The sequence below is a fragment of the Epinephelus moara genome, chromosome 12 (assembly GCF_006386435.1).
Source record: "Epinephelus moara isolate mb chromosome 12, YSFRI_EMoa_1.0, whole genome shotgun sequence".
In the NCBI taxonomy this organism is placed as follows: domain Eukaryota; kingdom Metazoa; phylum Chordata; class Actinopteri; order Perciformes; family Serranidae; genus Epinephelus; species Epinephelus moara.
This window is the reverse complement of record NC_065517.1, coordinates 37926650-37948954: the sequence shown is the minus strand read 5'-3', so window position 1 is coordinate 37948954 and position 22305 is coordinate 37926650. Positions and strand designations below refer to the sequence as shown.

General features: G+C 41.2%; 2 protein-coding genes across 3 annotated transcripts in view; both read left to right on the top strand.

Moving 5' to 3' along the window:
• Positions 1-5040, top strand: part of enpp5 (ectonucleotide pyrophosphatase/phosphodiesterase 5) — a 14028-nt gene extending 8988 nt beyond the window's left edge. The window contains exon 4 of the mRNA XM_050058684.1: positions 1361-5040. Coding sequence (XP_049914641.1) covers positions 1361-1767 — 407 coding nt within the window. The 3' untranslated portion in view covers positions 1768-5040. The remainder of the gene's footprint in view (positions 1-1360) is intronic.
• Positions 5041-7743: 2703 nt separating this feature from the next.
• The window catches only part of clic5b (chloride intracellular channel 5b), a 27462-nt gene continuing 12900 nt past the window's right edge, over positions 7744-22305 (top strand). The window contains exon 1 of one of the 2 annotated variants that reach the window (XM_050058687.1): positions 7744-8558. In XM_050058687.1, coding sequence (XP_049914644.1) covers positions 7974-8558 — 585 coding nt within the window. In that variant the 5' untranslated portion in view covers positions 7744-7973. Of the gene's footprint in view, positions 8559-18544; positions 18895-22305 lie in introns of those variants that run through there. The other variant, XM_050058688.1, reaches the window with a different exon arrangement.

Below are 22305 nucleotides of genomic sequence, written 5' to 3'. Positions count from 1 at the left end.
GGCAATTCATTTGTAGCATATTCATCCCAAGCATCAACCACAACAACATACAGTTTCCTATGTTATGCACAGTCCAGTAAAACAGACCACTAGGTCATTGAAGGGCACATTGAATGGCCCAAGTTTAAAAAAACATAGATTAAAAAAAAAATTATATATATATATATATATATATATATATATATATATATAAATATATATATATAAATAAAGTAAAAAATATTGTTACATCCAATATTATAAGAATGTGTAGCCTATTTTATTTTTTTTGATTCGTGGAGAAAGTATTTTGAATACAAAATTACTCCACTCAAAAGTATTTTTTTACAAATTACATTTGCTTTTTATCGGCCAAAAAAGCAATCAAATACAAATTACAAAATACTCAAATGTAATTGAAATACATATTTTAAATACAAGTGATAGAAATACTGCCCATCCCTGGTAATGTGCACTTTCATGTGTGCTGCCATTGTTGTGTGACATCAGCTATTTCTTAACCTTTCTTCATAAAGAAAGGTTAAGAAATAGCTGATTCTGTGTCCATACATCAGGGAGGCAGAAAAACGACGTAACATTCCTGCCCCTTGAACAAAAGGGGCTTGACAGAGCCCTCTCGTCTTGTCATCCCAAAAAACACATGAACTTCCTAGTAAACAAACACACCATGCACTGTGCGCATCTTCACCTTCCCACCTCTACTGAAATTTGATCTCCATTATGTTGCAGACAGGGGAGGAATGCAGCTCAGCCTTGCTTACAATTTTTCCCAGTGGCGGTATTACAGCGGGGAAAAAATCCTGTGAAGCCCAAAAAGCATTTTCTCCATAAATCAACATTATAAAACTGTTGACAGGACACCTCGAACTGCAAACAAGGTCAATGATGATACTGTATTATGAATCTATAAAAAGGTCAATATTTCAAATTTTGGTTACAAAGAAAAGAAAATTGAGCCAACTCTACAGCGTGTTACGTCACCCCTTGCACATGTTTGTTAACATACATGTGCACAATATAAACTAAACATAAAAATAATCAAAACATTGCTCCGTAGCGTTACTGGTGTCATTAAAAAAACTGCAGTAGTCAGTCAGTCTAAGCGTTCATCAAAGGTCTGTGTGCTTGTGTGTTTTCATTTTTGCACATGTGTTGCTGTGATTGATTGAGCAGTAACGAGTCAGCTGGGGCAGCGGTGACGGTAGTAAATCATCTGAGAGAGCAGCAGTGCCAGATTCCATAAATCTCTGTCTGTAATTAAGCGGATGTGGAAACTGGATATCTATAGATCAACAATGCAAGAATAATTAACATCAGAGTACTGAACCTCTTTATGCAAACATTTTTCTTTTCTCTCCAGTTGGGAACCACGGCTATAACAACTCCCTACCCAGCATGCAGCCTGTGTTCGTGGCCCGTGGGCCGGCCTTTCGGCAGAATTACGTCAAGGACTTCATGCGCTCTGTGGACCTCTACCCTCTCATGTGCCACATCCTGTCCATCCACCCTCTACCAAACAACGGCTCCCTCTTAAACGTTCAGGACCTGCTGTCTGTGGAGCCGACTCCATCCCCGCCCCCCACCCTCGCTCCCAGAGTCAACGGATACTCCTACGCCCCCGTCGTGGGTTCTTTCCTTGGCGTGGTTATGGTGCTGGGCTTTCTGGTGGTCTACATCAGACAAGTGACGCTCAAACAGCTGCCCTCACTAAAACACAGAAGCAGGGAGATGTCGCAGCCCTTACTGCAAGAGGACTTGCACCTGTAGCTGAAGATAGAGAAATGATGGCAGACGTAAAAGAAGAGGAGGTATTGCTCCCCAAGGTAGTCCGCTCTGTCCAGAAGCATCCCCGAACGCCTCCCTTATACCACTAAATGCCAGTGTGCTGCTCTTTTTATTATTAGCCGGAGATCAAGGGAATCTAACCTAATCATGTACAGAGGTACGTCTCGCTTGTTTGAGTGTAAGGGGAATGTCTGGGGTTTGCTTCTGGTGCAGGCTTAATCAAGATAATAAACCTTTACATGGGCTTTATAGTGGCTTTGCTTTGATTGTGAATTTTACCTAAACTCATCTCATCATTTTCATCGTCACTAAATAAGTAAAAACTCAAAGCTAAGAGTGGAATTTAACCTGTGACTCTGGCAAGTACGAACCTTTGGTGGCCAAAACTGTGACCTGGATAACATTAAGGTGTCAGTATGCTCAAAATCAACTTGTTTTTTGGAGGTGAAAGAGCAGCCACAGTCAACGGTGGGGTGAAAAACCTTAACTGAAGCGTAACTGCACCAACAATCTTTCCTTGATGGCAGTCATAGTTTGTCACTCAGTTGCACACAGGGAAACAGAAGTAATGAAGTGTGAAGAATAATAAAAGAAGCTCGAGGAGGAAGTTCAAACCCTCTACACACCGGGCCAGTTGCTTTGTGAAGTGGCATAATGTCGGATTGTACTTTTTGGAAAGTTACATTAATGTCCGACACAGTCATGGCTGTCACTGTGCAGGGACTAAGAGTGCCTCAACAACACAACAGGTTTTAGTGCTTAAAAATAAGCTTTATTGATGCTACCTAGTGGACAAAGATGACAGTTTTAAGACAAATTAAATGTAGGGCTGCATTAAGGGTGCAGTGCTTTTTCAGCTAAGATGCTTTGTTTGCATCTGGTTGCTATGATACGAAATATTCGCAGACGTAAAACTGTCAGCACAAAGTAGAGTGCTTGCTCTGGATGAAGGGGAGGATGAACGGACAAACCTGCCTATCGATGTGGGTTCTGAATTAATTTTTCGTTTCTCCAGTTGGTCTTTCTGGTATTTGTCTTGCCCCTCCTCCACTGTGATTGGACGGCTTGTTAAAAGTAACAGTGACAAGCAGCTGCAGCATTTTACCCAGAGTTCAACATTTCTCAACGACCGGAAAACAATTGCCAAACGTGTAGCCTTCAGCACAGGATAGATGCTCAGTGCCTCGTCAGGCTGCTGGAGTTTGTAGCAAAGTGTCAGCGCGCCCACCGCAAAGAATTTAAGAAACATGCTGACCGCATACTGACATCTTGAAAGTAAGGCTGGAGATATACTTGTGTTCTAATCATGTGTTTGCGTAGACAGTGGGTTGCGTCGTAAAAGAAAGTATCATTCACTCTCTTGCTTGTGTGCTACATGTGTTACTGCAGGATTCCACTAGAGGGCGCACCAGAGAACTAACTTGTGTCCACTGGGTGCGAATAAAACAATTCACACAATTTCGGGTCATACGTTTATTCACGAGAGTTGAAAAATACGAACTTCAGCGACCAATTTGCACTGCGATAGCCAGTCAGCATTGAGATCCTCCGGGGACGTATGACGAGGAGGACATGCCAAGTGAAATACAGAGATTTTACGCTCGTATGACGCAAGTTATTTGCGCGTATGAAGGAAGTCAACACAAATTTTCTAGCATTCAAACTCGTGCTAGTAACGCCTAGCAAAAATCTGATGAACATTAGACGATATAGAACTTCCATATTTGCGTCATGTAAACAATAAACACGGCAACACTCCAGGAAATTATTGTATTGTTAATTCTGAGATCAGTGTGGCTCACGGCAGAAAAAGCGGCAGCAGCACCCTCATAGCTAGTATGTATAAAGCAGATCATGACGGTGGTGAGTTTCTTTCTCTCGTTCTGCCAACACTGCCCTGACCGTTCATGTGTGTATTACATTTTGCGGACACGTCCTGATGATTTTTGAGGACGTGCCCAACAAACACTCCAAATGGACGCATGTGACGCGAGGCAGCCATGATGTGCACGCAAACACAGTTAAAAGCAAGTATATCTCTGACCTAACAGAGGTATGGACAACAGTCGATTACTTGGTGTAAGAAGAAGGTCATGTCAGATTTTTGCCACCAACTGTTCTACTTAGAACTTCATTTTAATACAAATGCTGTGAATAATCAGTAAAGCATTCAGCTGCAGTCCCTGGAGACTGGCTGGGGTCAGTATTATTTCTGAATGTGACTTGGAAGCAGATGTTCCACTAAAGACTCACTCAGTGTGCCAGGCTACTGTCGTAGGTCATCCCATGAGCCGATCACATCACGACCTTGCTCTTTAGTAGTCAGTTACCATTTGCCTTTTAACTTAACGGAGAACATCTCTCTAAGGTGTGCAATCGTTTGTGTGTCAGTCTGTTTTATCTTTGTTTTTGTAGAGTTTGTGTTTGGAGGGCATTTTTCTGTATAGATGACCGTGTATCGCCCTACGTTGACCGTCATAACCATGACCATTTGTTGGTGAAATGTGAAGTGCAATTGCTATTGGTCAGTATTTCGTCATAGGGATTAAAGGGTTTCGTTGTTGCTTGGTTGAGAAGACTATTTGGGCATGACTTGCAAGAACTGTTCCCCTGATTTGCACTACAGGACAGAAACGAAACAGAACGAAGGGGGCAGTAGTTTGATGCTTCGTAGGTCATGTATAATTTGCACTTCTTGTTCGTAGTTGCGATTTAAATAGATAAAAAAAAGTTAGGTGCCTCTTGCCAAAAAGCTTTTTAATTAGCATAATCATAGAAAATCAAGTAGAATCCAAATCTGCAAATTAATAAGTCAAATATTTTTTCAGCATCTTTTAAGAAACAATTGGTTGGATTTTCTCCTTATGCTTTTAGATGCATTGACTAATAATACCTGTGCCCAAATCAATGACAGACATCACTGTGATATATACTTTGTACGAAATTTAAATTCTTAAATTGAAAGCATTTATATGGAAATTGTTAATTTTCTGATAATTGTCTTGTTTTATGAAAGAGAAGTGTTGTCTGATAATTTTCCCCTGACTTGTTGACAGAGAAATGAAATATATCCGCAGTATATTTAAATGATTCATTTGAAATTGTTAGAGAAGAAGAAATATTAGATCAGGTTTATCTCAGTTGATTATGAGCTGGATTTGAAATATGGAAATTTAATATGATTTACAAATTAACTATCTTTGCCATGTTGATGCAATTAAAGAGTCTTCTGAAATTAAAGGGACTTATGTGAAACTGAGCAGTTTGTATTTCTTTATTTTCAGTCTGTCTGTTGATGTGTTTCATTATGATGCCCGGGCCTTTACACATTTTACTAGCCGAGTCCTTTGTTGATTAACTAGAAATAACACATTTCAAATATCTCCACCTAATTCAGTTTATAACACATTTAGTCAAGGATGGATCACTGAATGGGCCTACTGGGCAAAGGCCCAGGGCCCAAAGTGTCAGGGGGCCCCCTGACATCCACCAAAATGTCCCTCAAATTAACACGTACCAACCAGGAAGAGACTCAAAATGACCACAAAGAGATGCAAAACCAAGACGGCCCTAAAATAATATCAGAATATTTCAGGGTATTTTTGCAATAACGATACTCTTGATGATATAACTATTTGCTGAAAAGATATTTTATCACTAAGAAAATTGCAAAAGGACTCCCGTACACTGTCTAACTTGCAATATATAATTTATTTGCGACGTTTCGGTACTAGACCTTCATCAGGCAAACAGGTCAAGTACTGAAACGTCGCAAATAAATTATATATTGCAAGTTAGACAGTGTGCGGGAGTCCTTTTGCAACTTTTTGGTCTTCTCAAACGCACCTGTCTTGTAGCCTGGACAACTTTTTGGTCTTCTCAAACGCACCTGTCTTGTAGCCTGGAAATCCAGACCCAAATCTAGAAAGATTTAGGGTCTGGCTATGCGTAATGAAAATGGCCCAACTCCAAGCATGCATTTGAAAATATCACTGCACGCAACTGGATAACACTACGACCAATCAGAACAATATGTGACGTAGGTGACGTATCCAGAGCTTAGCTACCAGCGGAGCTAAGTGGTAGAGGTAGATTAGACTCTTGCCGTATCTGGTCGGCAAAACAGCAAAAACGTCCTTCTTGCAAAGCAAAGATTTGAGCGCCGTCTTCTGTTCCTCTTTTAGAGAAAAAGCCAAGTCTAACTCGTTCATTGTAGCGGCCAAAGCCATTTCAAACAACTGGTGTTCATCTGTAGCCATCTTGCAATGTTTACTGACTGATTCCGGACATCGGCGTTGCAGCGCTGTCGTCATCTGTTTAGCTCACCTCTGGCCCGCCTATATCAGATACACCGATGTGATTGGTGCAGCTCGGCTCCAGCGGTATGGGTAATGAGCATCATTACTGATTGCCAGAGTGAGTCGCTGAGCAAATTCAAATTGTGCTCTCGCGAGAACTCTGGATTTCCAGGGTACCTGTCTTGTTTAATAGATGTGCAAAGTGTTTCCTTTTGTAGTGCTGTCCGAATGTTTAGTGTAAATTAATATACCCTATATAGTGGACTCATAGTATCCCACAGTAGTGTACAACCAATGGTCACTAATATGTAATAATATATAATATAGTGAGTAGAAAAAAAAAAAAAGTTCCACCTGGACCTTTATGCTCTGCCATTTCTCCTCTAATCATCACGCTGTAACCTGTGACAGGCTGTTATGATACCACAACTATCACACATTCACATATATGGAGTTTTTTGTCGAGCCACGAGCATCACGTAGGTTTACAAGTAAGATTATAAGTTTCAAGAGTTTCAGACCTGTCTCAGGCAGTCAGCAAGTTAAAGGCTAAGGTGAACAGATCTGTTTTTAGCTTTCTTTTTAAAAAGTTTATCGAGCTAGCTTCCCTGATATCTATAGGTAATGTGTTCCATAGCTTTGGGGCATGATTGACAAAAGCTGCATCCCCGATCTTCTTCCGACTGTTGCTGGGAACCTCTAGTAAAGCAGCACCAGATGATCGCAGATCGCATTTATGATGAAATCACTTGACGGGGCGTTGGTAGTTTAGTGGATAGTGCAGGTGCCCCATGTATAGAGGCGGCGGTTGTGAGTTCGACTCCGGCTTGCAACCCTCTGCTGCATGTCATCCCCCCAGGCAAAAAGCCCCAAGAAATAATCTTAAAAAAAAAATCACAAATAAAAAAACAACTTGACGACACAGACTCCCGAGTGCGCATGGCGGGAGAGGAGAGGGAGAGACGCTGTGCTGCTGCCAGAGGAGCCGCTGAATGAGTTCCCTCTGAGCGGTAACTCGCTAAAAGAGTCTGAGAAGTCCGGGGCTGTTCATAAAACATTCAGGACGCCACAGTTTATTCCACACTACTGAAGCTGCTCCTCTTTTTGGAACCACCACGGAGTCGGTAATAACTTCGCTTCCAGTCATGCTTGTTGTTGCCATGGGTAACAGTATGACATCAATATGTCTACAAGTATCATGATATCAATGTTTCATATGATATTAAAAATTATACCGGTATTATCGTGAATGATATGATATGCACCCCTACACAAAACTACAAAATGGGCAAAACTACCACAAGGAGACAAAATGATTACAAACGACACAAAATTATCTCAGAGAAACACAAACAGATGCATAATGACGACAAAGAGATTCAAAGCCACCACAAACTTTGTGTCTTGCTCCTGTGTAGGAGAGGTGGTGGGGCCCTTTGCATATCGGTGCCCAGGGGCCCGTCGTCTAATATTCTGCCCATGTGTATCATTGCCAGATTACTTTTTTACTTTTGTACCATAAAACTGAAGTGTTACCCTCACCAAGACAGTTCGTGACTTTCAGACCTTTGAACGGAGAGCAGGTTTAACAAATCAAACATTTCGACATATTTGTCTCTGTGACCTTCAAAGCACCAGAAAATGTGTGTGTGCCAGCCAGCCCTATTGTACTTCCCCTGTGCCAGCGTGTCCTTGAAGGCACAGGCCTCAACTTTTCCATAAATGACTTGTTAACTTTGCAGGATCAAAGGTCTCCTATGAGTTATCGCTGGAGTTTGCCCAGGTGCTCAGTCAGTCAGAGGCAGGCGGACTGTGCGCCACACTGTGACCACTGCAGCTCTCCTCCTCCACGTTTAACCTCCTGATACGCCAGAGACAAACACTGCAGACATGGACAACATCTATGACACCATAGCTGACGGAAGTGAGCACGAAGAGCGCCGTGATGGAGCCGACAGCCCCGACAGAGAGCCCAGATCTGAGAGCCCAGGAGAGGCGCAGGAGCAGCTGCACAGCGAGGTGCAGGTCCACGTCTCTGCGAAGGGGGAGCGCAGCTCCCCGGACTACATGGACACCAGAGACAAAGAAAGAAGCTCTTCCTCCTCATCCAGCGATGATGAAGAGGTTAAAGCAGAGGAAAAGGTTGAGGTGCATGTGGAGCCAGTGGTGGAGGAGGTGAAAATGGAGGAAGTGAACGGCGAGGCGCACGGCGGATCCAGGCGCTCCTCCTCGGCCTCCTCAGCATTCTCCGCTTCCCCCGGAGACCCGTGCGACGACCCGCCGATCCAGCCCTGGGTACAGGATGAGGATAACGCGGAAGATGGGATGTTGATGTCGTACACACACCCCAACACTGACAGCACACCGGAGGAGTGTGTCGACTACAGCTTGAAGACTCTGGAGAGTGTCACTCTGGATGAGAGCAGCGCTGCGCCGGCTGATCCCAGCCAGCCTGACATCTCTCTGTTCGTCAAGGTAAGAAACAGAAAGAAAACCAGAGTCTGTGCAGGTTGACCCGGGTCAGGCTTCAGTTTGCTTCAGCATCACTGCCCAGCATGAGACATCAGAGAAAGCAGCAGCATTATAGCTGGTTTTTGCCTTTATCAGCAGCACTGAAGCCATCTTGTCTCTTGTCTCGTGTTTTCTTCGCTGTGCTGTGAACTTTACTTTTTTGGGCACAACTTCTGTTTCTTTAGTGTCATGGCTGGTTATTTACAGTGGATGAAGAAGATGTTTTACTAAAGCAAAAAAGTGTTAAAACACCCTGTTACTAGCAGGGACGTAGCACCAAATTCTGGGCCCTGTGCATAAGCCCTCTCTGTGGGCCCCCGCCCTTTCTGTCTTGATCCCTGTCTCTCGCACACACCTTTTGAGGTTTTTGCATTTCCTTGCTTTATTAGTTTTCCTTTTTGAAATCCTGATTTACCTTTTTCTTTTTTTTTTTGAGGAAACAGTCTACGATGCTGCTCCAGCTGTCACTCACTAGGCTCGAGCTGCGTTTAGAGACTAATCCTAGTGCAAGGGTGGACTGAACCATTTTGCGCCTTTAAAGGGTGAGACAGGCTTTAGAGAGCTTTCACTATTATTTTATTCAAAGTTCGGTCTTTCAGCTGATTTAAGTTTTTTAGTTTTAATTTAATTTAGTTAGTGTACTAATTAATTAGAAATGAAAAGCTGCAAATAAAACCAAACTTTTTTATTCCAAGCTTTTAAAGGGCCCCCCTCTCATTGGGGCCCTGGGTAATCAGTAAACCCCACTACTACGCCCCTTGTTACATGTAAAAGTCATGCATTCAAAATATGACCTGAAATTTCAATAGTACAAAAGTATACATATCAAAATATCCTCCTGAGACCTGAACTTTTGTTTGCTATTCATTTTTAATTTCTCCTAGCTATTTGGGATCAGTAGAATCTGTTAAGTATGAAAAACTAAACATTGTCAATGACAGTAACATCCCAGTGCCCTAAGAGATGATAGTAAAGTCCCAATGTCTTCAAACGAGTACTTTCTAATTAACAGCTTGTTACTGTTGTTAAATTAATTAAATAAAGTCAACTTTGTTGCCACATCAAACTACAAACATTATTAATCATAAATAAACACATTTCAACCATAAACTGTGATCAGGTTTTGGACCTTGTCCACTTTTGTGTTGGGATCAGCTGCAGACTGACTTGGCAGAGATGGCTGCCATCTTGTTTTTTTTTTGTTTTTTACATGGATTAGTGTATTGTGCTCTTACTACCACTAGATGGCAAAAAAAAGGGTCCATGGACGAGGACAACGAGTTAAGTTGAATGCATTCTCGGAACCCATCGGCTGTATTCGGCGTCTGACTTCCGGCAGACGGCGATACAGCCTCTGGGGGCAGACCCCCGATTTTTTGGCATTCCGGTTTGATTTGGGCGGAGGAGGCGAATTTCCGTTTCCAACTTCCGTTTATATATAAGTAAATATGCTGAACCATTGTGATGGATTCAGAGTTTGCAGTGACGCCAATTATGTTCCGCCTCGTTAGTTCACCGCACGGACTGTTTAACCTGGCAACAACTGCAGCTGGCTCTACATTCACTGAATGTAGAGTCTGTATATAGAGACTAAGTTGAATGAAATACAAGGTCAAGAAAACCCAAAATGTGATGTCCTCATATGAGGACACAGGGTCTCAGGAGGATATAGTCAAAGTACCAAAAGTACTCATTACGCAGAACGGCCTGTTTCAGAACACACATTACTGTATATGATTGTATGATGATTACTGATGCATTAATATCAACACTAATCACCAGTGGTGGAATGTAACTAAGTACATTTACTCAAGTACTGCACTTAAGTTCAAATTTAAGGTGTTTTAATCTAATGCCACTTTCTACTCCATCACTCCACTACAATTATTTAATAACTTTGGTTATTAGTTACTTTACAAATTAAGATTTTTGCACAAAACATGTGAAAATATAAAAGTGTAGCTGAAATGAAACGTCGATCGATCAGTTGGCAGAAAATATATTGGAAGAAAATAAATAATGGTTTCTGCTTCGCAAATATGAGGATTTGAGTGATTCATTTTACTTTCTGCATTGACTACTTTCACTTTTAATACTTTATGTTCCTGGTTGTACTTACATATTTTTACTCAAATAACATTTTCAGTGCAGGACTTTTACTTGTAACAGAGTATTTTTACAGTGTCATATTAATACTTTTACCAGTAAAAGATCTGAATACTTCCTCCACCACTGCTGATCACTATAATGTTGCAGCTGATAACGTTGGAGCTCCTTTTAATGACTTCATATGCTGCTGGATAAATTAATTTACACCCTGGGGATTGATAACGTCTTATCTCATCTAATCTTACCCTATAAAGATACCACATTATTTATTCGTTGATTATATTTGGTATTATTAATATGAATCTACTAAAGTGGTCAGATAAATGAAGTGCAGTGAAAAGTACAATATATCCCTCTAAACTGTGTCCACAGTATAGATTTCATTTTATTTCATTTCCAGACACATAAAACTGAATAAAATCCATTTAGTAGAAAAATAAGAGATGTGTCAGGAGAAGTCGAGGCTCGTACAACGGACCTCCTGTGTAACATCAGCCAGTTGTTGGCAGAGACTAATGCACACATGACTCATCACCACATTAGACTCTGAGGTCATGATGTGATAATACTCGTATATTTTAAGAAAACGTAAAGCCAAAAATTTTAAAACACAGATCTGAACCATAAGAAGAAATAATAATCAGGCATTATAAAGGGGTCCGACTGCTGCTGCTTAACAACTTATTTATAAGTAAACTGACTTCTGACTGCAGAGGTTATTTAGGGTGAGTTTATTGAACATCTCAGTCATTAGAGGTGAATGTACTACATATATGCAATATCTAAGGAATGCAAATACATGTACCTTGAAAATATAAATGATTGTGTCATTGATAATAATAGATATTTAAGTAAGATATTATTGATTATAAGCAAAAAGGCAAAAACAAGAAATTGGTACAAGACTGAACTCCAACAACGGTTAGAAAATTAGAGCGAGAACAAAATGTTTTGGTTGTTAAATAAAAGAAATGGATGATTTATGAGCTGCAACGATTATTCGTATGATGGATACACTGACAACTTTTAAATTAATTGCCAACTAATTTGATAATTTGATTCGGTTTGAGTAACTGAAAAAAGTTGAGAAAAAAGCCAGAATTATTGGATTCCAGCTTCTTAAATGTGAATATTTTCTGGTTTATTTTCTCCTTTATGACACTAAACTAAATATTTTTTAGTTTAAGACTTTTTTTCACATTTTTTAATATTTTATAAACCAAACAACTAATTAATTAACTAATTAAGAAAATGATTAAAAGTTTAATACATGAGAAAACTATGCAGTATGCACTTTATATTTATAACTGTACCATTTATTAGTAATATGTAGTAGGGCAATGTGCAACCTTCATTTAGTACTGGTTAATTTTCTGTCATGCAGCAGCACTTTATCTAATATGCACTAGCACTTTATAAGGGCATCGTGCAATTTAGATTTGTATTTATTTAAATCTGTGCAATATATATTTTATCTATGCAACAGCACTTTATTTACATGCACCAGCACTTTATGGTAAGCACTTTCCTCTTTTGCACACTAGCTCGAATGGTCTCTGTACTCTGTTCTGTGTACTTGTATTGTATATGTCTTGAATAATCTGTGTACTTGTATTGTGTATGTTTTGTTTCTTTTCTTTTTTCTCTTTTTCTATTTTACCTGATGTATTATCAACCTGCCAAGGGACTACAGATGGAAACTAGCCTACGACTATAATCTGGCATATTTACATGTATATGTTCATTAATATGCACTGTCCCTTTTTAAATAAATAAATTGAAACTGAAATTGAAATTGAAAAATAATCATTAGTTGCAGCCCTAATTTTGGCACAATGGAAAATGCTTATGGATGAATTATATATAATTTTTAAGATACTAGATATGTGTACGCCCTACTTTCTAACAATGACGATGACTGTTTTTCTTCTCAATTAAATTTAAGTTTTATTGTCATTCACTGTATGCAGCCGCACACAGTGAATGAAATGTCATTACTCACAAACCCAGGCACAGTAAAGAACATATAGCAAACAAGACATTCAACATGGACATGACAACAATAAAGTGCAATAACTGCATTGTAAATACTCATTAGAATAAAAATAGGTAAGTGCAGAGGAATAAATATGGCATAATAATGAACTCTTTAACAACAGTGCTCGTATTAAATAACACTAGTAGACAAAGTATTGATTTCAGTACTAAAAGTCAGCGCTCTCTGTATCAGGAGCTCAGTCAGTGACTTTAATCTGCAGGCAGCCTGATGTAATAATTAACTGGTTTACTGTACGGCCATAGAAACCAGCGGTGGACTCCATGCCTGAGCAAATCCGTCTGTGTGTTTTCCTGCTCTCCTGATAGAGCTGCTGCTCTGTGAGGTGAACTATCAGCACATGCAGGGGTCACTTTGCTGATTGGGCAACACAGATTTGAGAGTCAGTGGGCTGAGCTCAAGGAGCTCTGTCTGAGCTCACTGACTGTAAGGCCCTGTGATCAGGAACGACTGCAGCAGTTTGTGCTGAATCTTAAAACTGTCTTTGTGTTGCATCAGTAAAGGCTGCGGTCGGGTAAAGGCCCATTTATGCTCAACGTTAAATACGGATCTGGACGGAGCCTTCTGTCCGTGCTCCGCGTTCATTTCGTCCGTATTTCTGCATGTTTCCATAAAGCTTACGGATACGGGCCAAACGGAGTAGTACCATCGGAAACTGTGTAGGCAGTGTTGCTGTCACTACCCGATACGTAGCTCTAGTGAGACACGAAGAAGAAATAACAATGGCGGTTATCGAATGCCCCGGCGGACATCCTAAAGTACTGGAAATGACGCTTGTTGTCAATTTCTCTCTTCGGCAGTACTAGAGAAAAGAATTCTCCGTCCTCCAGCCGCAATGTATTTAACGGCCTCACCGACCACCGCCTCCTACAACGCTGCCTCTGTTTTTGTCTTTTATGCAAGAGGTACATTATCAATATCTCCTCCACAGTCGCCATGTTTGTTTTTGAGTTTGTTGTTGTCATAAACTTTTGACTCTGGGCTGCCCCCTGGTGGATATATTGGTTAACATCCATGCTAATGTAAAGGACGCATGGAAGTACGTGGGCAATGACGGTAACATCGTTTGAAACAGACATACATTTTCGTACGTAAAGGGAGCATAAATGGGCCTTAAGAATGGGTGTAAGCGATCAGTAGAGAAGACAAATTAAGTGCTATAATCTGACCTGGATGATTTATCTTAAAGTGATCCAAACATCTTCACTACAGTCGTGATAGGGTTAAGAGCTAACCTGACGCAGAATTGGGACACCACTTCCTTTCACGTGAACGCACAAAACCAAGGGGAACGGCCAAGACAAGGGCTAAGGGGAAGAAATGGAATTGGTCCTAGGTCTGTAGTCAACGAGTCTGTAAGGGATCCATTTGGGATTGGGGGTATGAGTGGGAGTAATAGTGCCGTCTGGGAGTTTCCGAGTGGGAGCCACCGGTATGATTTTTAATATCATATGAAACATTCATATCGCAAAAATATTTCTACGTGTTGACATACTGACGTCATACTGTTACCCACGGCAACAACAAGCATGGCTGAAAGCGAAATTATTACACACTCCACGATGGTTCCAAAAAGAGGAGCAGCTTCAGTAGTGTGGAACAAACTGTGGCGTCCTGAATGTTTTACTTCTCAGACTCTTTTAGTGACTTAGCGCTCAGAGGGAACTCATTCAGCGGCTCCTCTGGCAGCAGCACAGCGTCTCTCCCTCTCCTCTCTCGCCGTGTGTCATCAAGTGATTTTGTCATAAACCTTAGGTAATGTAAACCTATTTGAAAAACTCCATATATGTGAATGTGTGATAGTTGTGGTTAGGGGGGGGGACTTCATTGGGGTCATCACTTGAGTGCAAATAATAAATAGAGGATCCTGTGGTTTTTATCAAGTCATAAAGTAACCTTACTCTTCTTTAAATCTGTCCTTGCAGCTAATTTTCACCCATTGCCCTGATTGGGATTAGAGATATGATATCTTGATGTCGTTATGTCACAATTATGATAAACATGGACCGTAGTCCAACCTGGAGGTGACAACATACTTGGCCCCTTCTCCACATACCGCCCCGCCCCTCTGTCCTGTCCAACCTGTGGGTGATTTCCCAACAGTTTAATCTTCAACAATCGCCATAAACCAAACCGAGCTGAGCTATAAAAACAGGGAGGGGAGTTTGGAGATCGTGGCCCCTCCCCTGCTGTTTGTGAGCTATCACTACTATCACTATAAGCCTTTCTTAATCTTTTTTATACTCTTACACTGTGTGATAATGAGCTGTTTATGATACTAACTGTACAAGATGTGTAAGCAGTCACTGGCAGAGTTCACATGGTCACATAATCATAAGGTTTGTTGTCACCCATGGATCGACCGGTTGTCGTATTTGGTGAGCGTGTGTCGACACAGTGGAGAGTTCAAACACTCCTCTCCACCTCTGCTCCGGAAAGATACAAAATGTCTGTTACTGTTTGATGTCGGTTGAATGATTAGCCCAACAAGTCAGTGATTTGAGCTTCCTTTTGTCTCAAGAGGACACAAAACCCCCAAGGCCATTTCTTCTGAGCCCTTAATGGGTTTATGACCAACAAAGGATTAAGAAATCTTTAAAGGAATACGTAAACATTTGAGAAATATGCTTGAGATTAGGAGATTGATCCCACTGTCACATTTAAGATCGCTATCAACCCTCTCAAATTATCTCCTAGTAAGAACAAGAAGTGTTCAACCTACTATGTAAAACCATTCATTCCATTCATCATCTGTAAATGCTTATCCTTTTAAGGGTCGTGAAGGGGCTGGAGCCTATCCCAGGTGTCACTGGGTGAGAGGCAAGGTACTCCCTGGACAGGCCACCAGACTATCACAGGCTGACACATAGAGACAGACAACCATTCACACTCACATTCACACCTACGGACACACCTGCACCTGGAGGAAACCCACGCTGACACGGGGAGAACATGCAAACTCCACAAACAAAATTCAAACTTGGAGCACTCTTGCTGTGAGGCGACAGTGCTAACTATTCATACAATAAAAATAAGAGAATTATAAAATACTTTTTGTTTGAAAAGACACAGGCTGAAGATGACACGGCGTCCCAGAACGTTAATGACAGATGCACCCAGGCTACCTTGCACATCATATGTTGACGTGGAAAGTCCACAACCAAGACCTCTCACTCGGTTCTCATCCTCAAGTCGTCTTGAGTTTGACACATAAAGCTTTGCATACCTGAATTTGGGGATTTTCTGCCACTCTCCTCTGCAGATCCTCTCAAGCTCTCTCAGGTTGTATGGGGACCGGTGGTGGATGATCCATTTTCAGGCCTCTCCAGAGATGTTTGATTGCGTTCATGTCAGGGCTCTGGCTCAGTCACTCAGGGACGTTCACAGGGAGCCACTGCTGTGCTATCTTGGCTGTGTGCTCGGTGTCATTCAGCCCAGTCTGAGGTCCTGAGCACTCTGGACCAGGTTTTCCCTATGGATGTCTCTGTTAAGCTTTCCTTTAACCCTGACCAGACCCCCAGTCCCTGCCTCTGAAAAACACGGCCACAGCATGATGCTGTCACCACCATGTTTCACCATTGGTATTGGGTGGGCTGGTTTCCTCCCAAACATAACAGTTAGAATTAAAGCCAAACAGTTCAATCTTCGTTTAATCAGAGCAGAGAATCTTGTCTCTTGTCCAAGAGTCCTTCAGGTGCTTTCATGAAAACTCCAAGCAGCTTTCCTGTGTCTTTAACCGAGGAGAGGCTCCTGTCTGGCGACTCTGACACAAAGCCAAGATCAGTGGAGCGCTTTGGCGATGGTTGTCCTTCAGGACAAGCTCAGCCAGAGTTAACATCAACTTCTTGGTCACCTCTATTCAAAGACCCTCTCCCTGGATTGCTCCGTTTTCTCACTCTTCTTGGGAACCTTCACTGCCCAGATCTGTGCCTCGACACAATCCTGTCTTTGAGCTTTGTAGGCAGTTCCTTCCACGTCATGGCTGGTTTGCTCTGATTGTCAGCTGAGACCTTATATAGACACAGGTGTGGGCCACAGGTGGAGTTCATTAAGGTGTAGAAACATCTCACAGATGAGAGAGATTACAAGTGTCATAGTAAAGGGTACTTGAGAGTACTTGTATCAATGTGACGTGTCTTTTTTCTTTGCATACATTTGCGAAAAATTCTAAAATCCTGTTTTTACGTTGTCATTATGGGGCACTGAGGAAAAAGTTAAATGACTTGGTGCTCCAGCTTCCTCCCACAGTCCAAAGACATGCAGGTTAACTGGTGACTCTAAATTGTCCGTAGGTGAGTGTGAATGGTTGTCTGTCTCTATGTGTCAGCGCTGTGATAGTCTGGTGACCCCCTGCCTGTCTCCACAGCCCTGCAAACCCTAACAGGATAAGCAGTTACAGAAAATGAATAAATGAATATGCTTTCCAGTAGAAGTATGTTTTTAGAGGAGACTTCAACAAAGACAGTGACTCAGAGAGCCTCATATCCATTCCCTATATTGCAAAAGCTCTGTCTCTGTCATATCTGCATGTCCAGCTGGGATCACGATTCACGCCCTCAAAAGTGGGTATTTTAAGCCAAAACATGAACATTTTTGCTGACCATAACCAAGTGTTTTTTGTGCCTAAACCTCACCATACGTTGAAACTTAAGCATAGTGTATCCATGGTTTGCAGGCGCGTACAATGGCGATCACATGGTGGTTGAGTTGCAACTATTGCTTTGATAAATGTAAAACCAGCTACACTTAGTGTCTTCTCTAGTCTGTAGCTGTAAAGGATCCTAAAAATATCTGACGAGAGCTTCTTTAAAATGCAGTGGTAATCAACTGGAATGAGATTTTCTATTTACTGATGCCAAATCTGGGGGTTGAAAGATGGCTGAATGAGATCTAAATCTGATGAGACTTTGAGCTCAGCTCATTATCATGTAGTATTTTCACACTGTGTGTTCTGTGAGGCTCATTGAGACTGTAACTGTGGTTAGGGCCTACACAAAGAAAACCTAAAATAACTAATTAGACAGTACTCAACATTTTCCCTTATAAACACATAGCGTTTCAGTAATTGCTTTGTGCTGCATGTTTGTATGTCAGCCAGGAGAGGGGGCTGCTCTATAAATAGACACTGCTTAAAAAATTAAGTCTCTCTTCCTCTGCTTCCATCTGACTTTAAAATTCACACGATGAGTTTCTTTTTGGGGTAAAACTCTTAAAAGTGTGTACCAGTTTCAATGACACAAATAGAGAAAACAGCTCAATGTCTTCTGTGTGCTGATGAAGATTTTTGGTGTCAGACCTGCTTTTATTTTTGTCGCCCTACATAGGGCCGTGTTTCCGCACACGAACGCCAATTCCTGCCTTAAAACCGAAGCCAAGCATCAATAATTCACAGAGGAATCCTCTCCAGATCTCCTGCTGGTGATCAAATATAACCTGCCTCAATCTGCCACAGTCAGACACGTGCGAACATTAAATATGGATGCTGCAGCTCACGCACTCCAAAAGTGACAAAAAGTGACACAAATATCAACCCACTTTTTCTGCTTGTTATATTTGATATTTGGGATTTCTCAAGAGTGGTGATATTTTTGTGATGTAGCTGGAAGAGTCAACCTGATGTGACCCCGAGGAGCATAGAGACAAAATGAGAAAGTGAGGGCAGAGAGGAGACAGATAGGAGAGGAGGTGATGGTGGTGTGTGTGGCTTTAGAGGGGAGTTTGGTTGCAGTGGTGGGAAGAGAGAGGGATGGGGCTCCACCCCCTGGTATAGACTGACACCTGTTTTCCACTGTGTGTCAGTGAGAGCGAGCTCTGCTCTCCATCTGTGTCTAAATCAGAGCGAGGGGCTCTACCTGCCACCTGGACAGGACACAAACAAGACAGAGGACAGCTCTGCAGCACCAGAGGGTGGTGGAGATCTTGAATCAGGGGCTGAGAACCAAAAACTTATTGTGAGGTGTCAGCGGAGTGAGGATAATCTCAGAGAAGATATCTTTTTCTTCCTGGAGGATGTAGACCTCTAAGGACAAGCAGAGGACTGTAGTTAAAGAAAAAGAATCAAGGTGACAGCCAGAGGCAGGCATCATGTCCACTAGCGGTCAAGACAGAGACCCTGATATCGAGCTTTTTGTCAAGGTAAGACAGACAGAGCTGTGGTTGCAGTATTTTGTAAAGTTTAATGTCAGATACAGGCGGTATATGAGCAGGATTGTCAGTGTCGCACCGCTGTGTGTTGTGGAAAGCTTGTGTAACTCAATAGCAGAGGTAGAGTTACAGTGGCACGGGCACGCTGCGCTCGGTGTTGACCCAGGATTGTTGTGACAGTGATACTGAAGCTGCCTGCTGATGGTGGGAAGCTCAGATAAAAAGAGAATTGCATTAGCAGTGCATGGTGGGCTAATTCTCTTCACTCACAGCCCATTAAAATCACCCACCGTGCTCTCTTATATTCAGCTGTCCCTGACATTTTGTGCACGTGTTCACGGATCAATAGATGCTCCAGATTATCACCTGAAATAGAACAAACACGATGAAAGTGCACCGTCAGTAGATGCAGACCTGTTGTTTTCTCCTCCACATGAGATGCGTTCGAGGCCCTGTGGGACATGTTAGATGCGGATGAATATACCTGAGGCAGGTGAGGTGGAGGCAGGTGGAACAGCTGATTGCTGATGTGCTGCCTGGATGCACTGACCCAATTAGCTGATGTGGAGGCTGCTTTCAGCCGATCTCCCTCCTTGGAAACCAGTCAGATGGGTGACTGGAAGTTCACTGACACTGGGCTCGGGTCACAGTGTTCCTCTTCAGTGCGTGAAACTGTTATTTATAGAAAGATAAACACTGTAGTGAGATAATTTGGTTTGTTTTACATCTAGTTGGATAATTTGAGCTGTAACTTGTTCAATACACGTTATCGTTGTGAAGTCAAATTCACTTCTGACTCTATGTGAGGTGTGTTAATTACAGAACCAGTCTGATGCACACACCTTTCATATGGAGTGGTTTCCATAGTAGCTGCAGACCTGAACTGAATTTTCGAGATTAAAATGGTACATTTATGAGAAAAAAATTGAATATTCTCTGAGATTAAAGTGGCAAATTTACGAGAACAAACTCACAAATTTACAAGGGAAAAAAAAATGGGATAATCCCTGAGATTAAAATGGTAAATTTGCGACTAAGAAAATCAAAAATGTATGAGAAAAAACTTGGATATTCTCTGAGATTAATGTGGTAAATTTATGAGAACATACTCACAACTTTGAGGCAAAAACGCAAATATTCTCTGAGAGTAAAGTGGCAAGTTTACGAGAACAAACTCCCAAATTTACGAGAAAAAAACTTGGATAATTCCTGAGATTAAAGGGGTAAATTTGCAACCACCAAACACAAAAATGCATGAGACAAATTTATGAGGACAAATTCAAAGATGGACACAAAAAACTTCAGATAATCTCTGAGATTAAAGTGGTACATTTCCAAGAAAAGGCTGGTTGGATCTCAGAGAATATTCCTTTTTTTTTTTTCTTAAAAATTTTCCACTTTAATTTTGGATATTCTGAATTTTCTGAGAGGGAATATTTCCCCCATCCCTTGGCTCTTTATTGTTTTTTTTTTACTTTTGTTTGATCACCCGCAGTGGCCGTCGCACGTCGTCGTAGAGATGTCACCTAGATGGACTGACAGCTGTCCGACATGACTGAACCTCCTTTAATGACCTCATCATGACACACTATACTGGGGCTATTGTATTTTTGGTGTATTGTATTTTGTTATATTACTTTATATTATCTGAGATTATAAAGTCACAAATTTCCGAGAAAATCAGAAAAATTCAGTTTTTTTGTCGAAGAACACACGCTTCACTTTGGGAGGCTGGGTTCGTTCTTGTAAATTTACGACTTCAGTCTTTGTGACCCAGAGAGACAGACATCTGTTGTACATGACTGAACCTAATGACCGAGCACAACATCTAGACTTTCATTGTAAAATCTGTGCAACACATCATGACGCAGTGTATTTTTATTTTATGTGAACCCTAATGATGACTTCCATTGTTGACACATAAACCCTTCATGAGTGGCAAGTCTTCATCGTGTATGCTCATCAAAGGGACTGTTCCTACACAGCCTGTGAAAACTGTTATATAATGTTTTCTGTGGCTCATCAAGGTTTTCTCAGATACGACTGGGAGACTCTGAATGTGTAACAGAGCTGAATGGATCAGTATCTATCAGGAAGTGGCACCCAATTTAAAAACAATGTGATTGGTTGGTTGCATTCTAGGATCCAGTGTTTCAGCGGCTTGACAATTAGTTAAGAATAAAAGGGAGGATATCTTAATATTATGATATTTATATTTCACTCTCTCTCCTGAGTCCTTCAACCTTATGCAAACATACCACCTTTAAGTTTTTTTATTTTACTTTTAGACCCATAAAATAAATAATTTTACATTGTTCATCAAAGTGGTTTTAAAACTTTACTGTGTCGGTTATTTAAGATAGGATTTCTAATAATATCAAAATTAGAGGTTTATGTATTCTGACACTTTTCTGTAACAGCATGCTGTAATAACTCTCAGGTACTGAAAACCTGCGGCCGGTTGCGCAAAACACCTAAAGTCCTAGTTAGGGTTTCCTCAAAATAAAATCAGTTGCACAAAACACCCTTAAGTCTTCTCATTACAGTTTCCTTAAAATGTTAACTTAAGTATTTCTGGTTGTCTCCTTATCTTGGTCTTATACTGAAGGATTCCATAGGCCGCTGCACAAAAGATATGAGCAACCAAAGCAAGGTAAAAAAACAAACAAAATCTTAAGGTGCCTCTGATTCTATCTTTACTCCAACACGACCGCGTTTATGGTGATAAATTAAAAAAGAAAAAACTAACACACCCTGAGAAGAGTGTTCTGCAACCAGGAGAACCGAACGGATACACTTTTGATTTTAGTTTTAATTGCAATTTCTTCTTACAACTGTTTTCAGGTATTTGGGGATCTTTCTAGTTTGTGCTTTTTATGATTGTATTCCTTTAGACGTTTAACCTTTCCTCCTCTGACCAGTATGCTTTTCTTGTCTTCTTTTCTTCTGCCATTTTTTCACTATATAACTATAGGGCAACTATGTGAGACGATAACAGGCGTCACAAGCGTGAGTCCAATCAAACAAACTTTTACCACAGTAAAATCTCTTTCAATGCAATAAATGATTTAATGTTTTTTCCTTAACTAAAGAAACCTTTTCAGGGATTCTGTGCAACTGTGTAAGTCCCTCAGTTAAGGACAAATTAAGTCTTAAGTGTAATACTTAAGGAGAAAACTTGAGGTGTACACTGAAGTGGACAACCCACTCTACCTCCTCAATAAAACAGCAACATACACTCACTGGCCACTTTATTAGGTACACCTTGCTAGTACCAGGTTGGACCCCCTTTTTAATTCTTGGTGTCACAGATTCAACAAGGTGCTGGAAACATTCCTCAGAGACTTTGGTCCATATTGACATGATGACATCACACAGTTGCTGCAGATTTGTTGGCTGCAC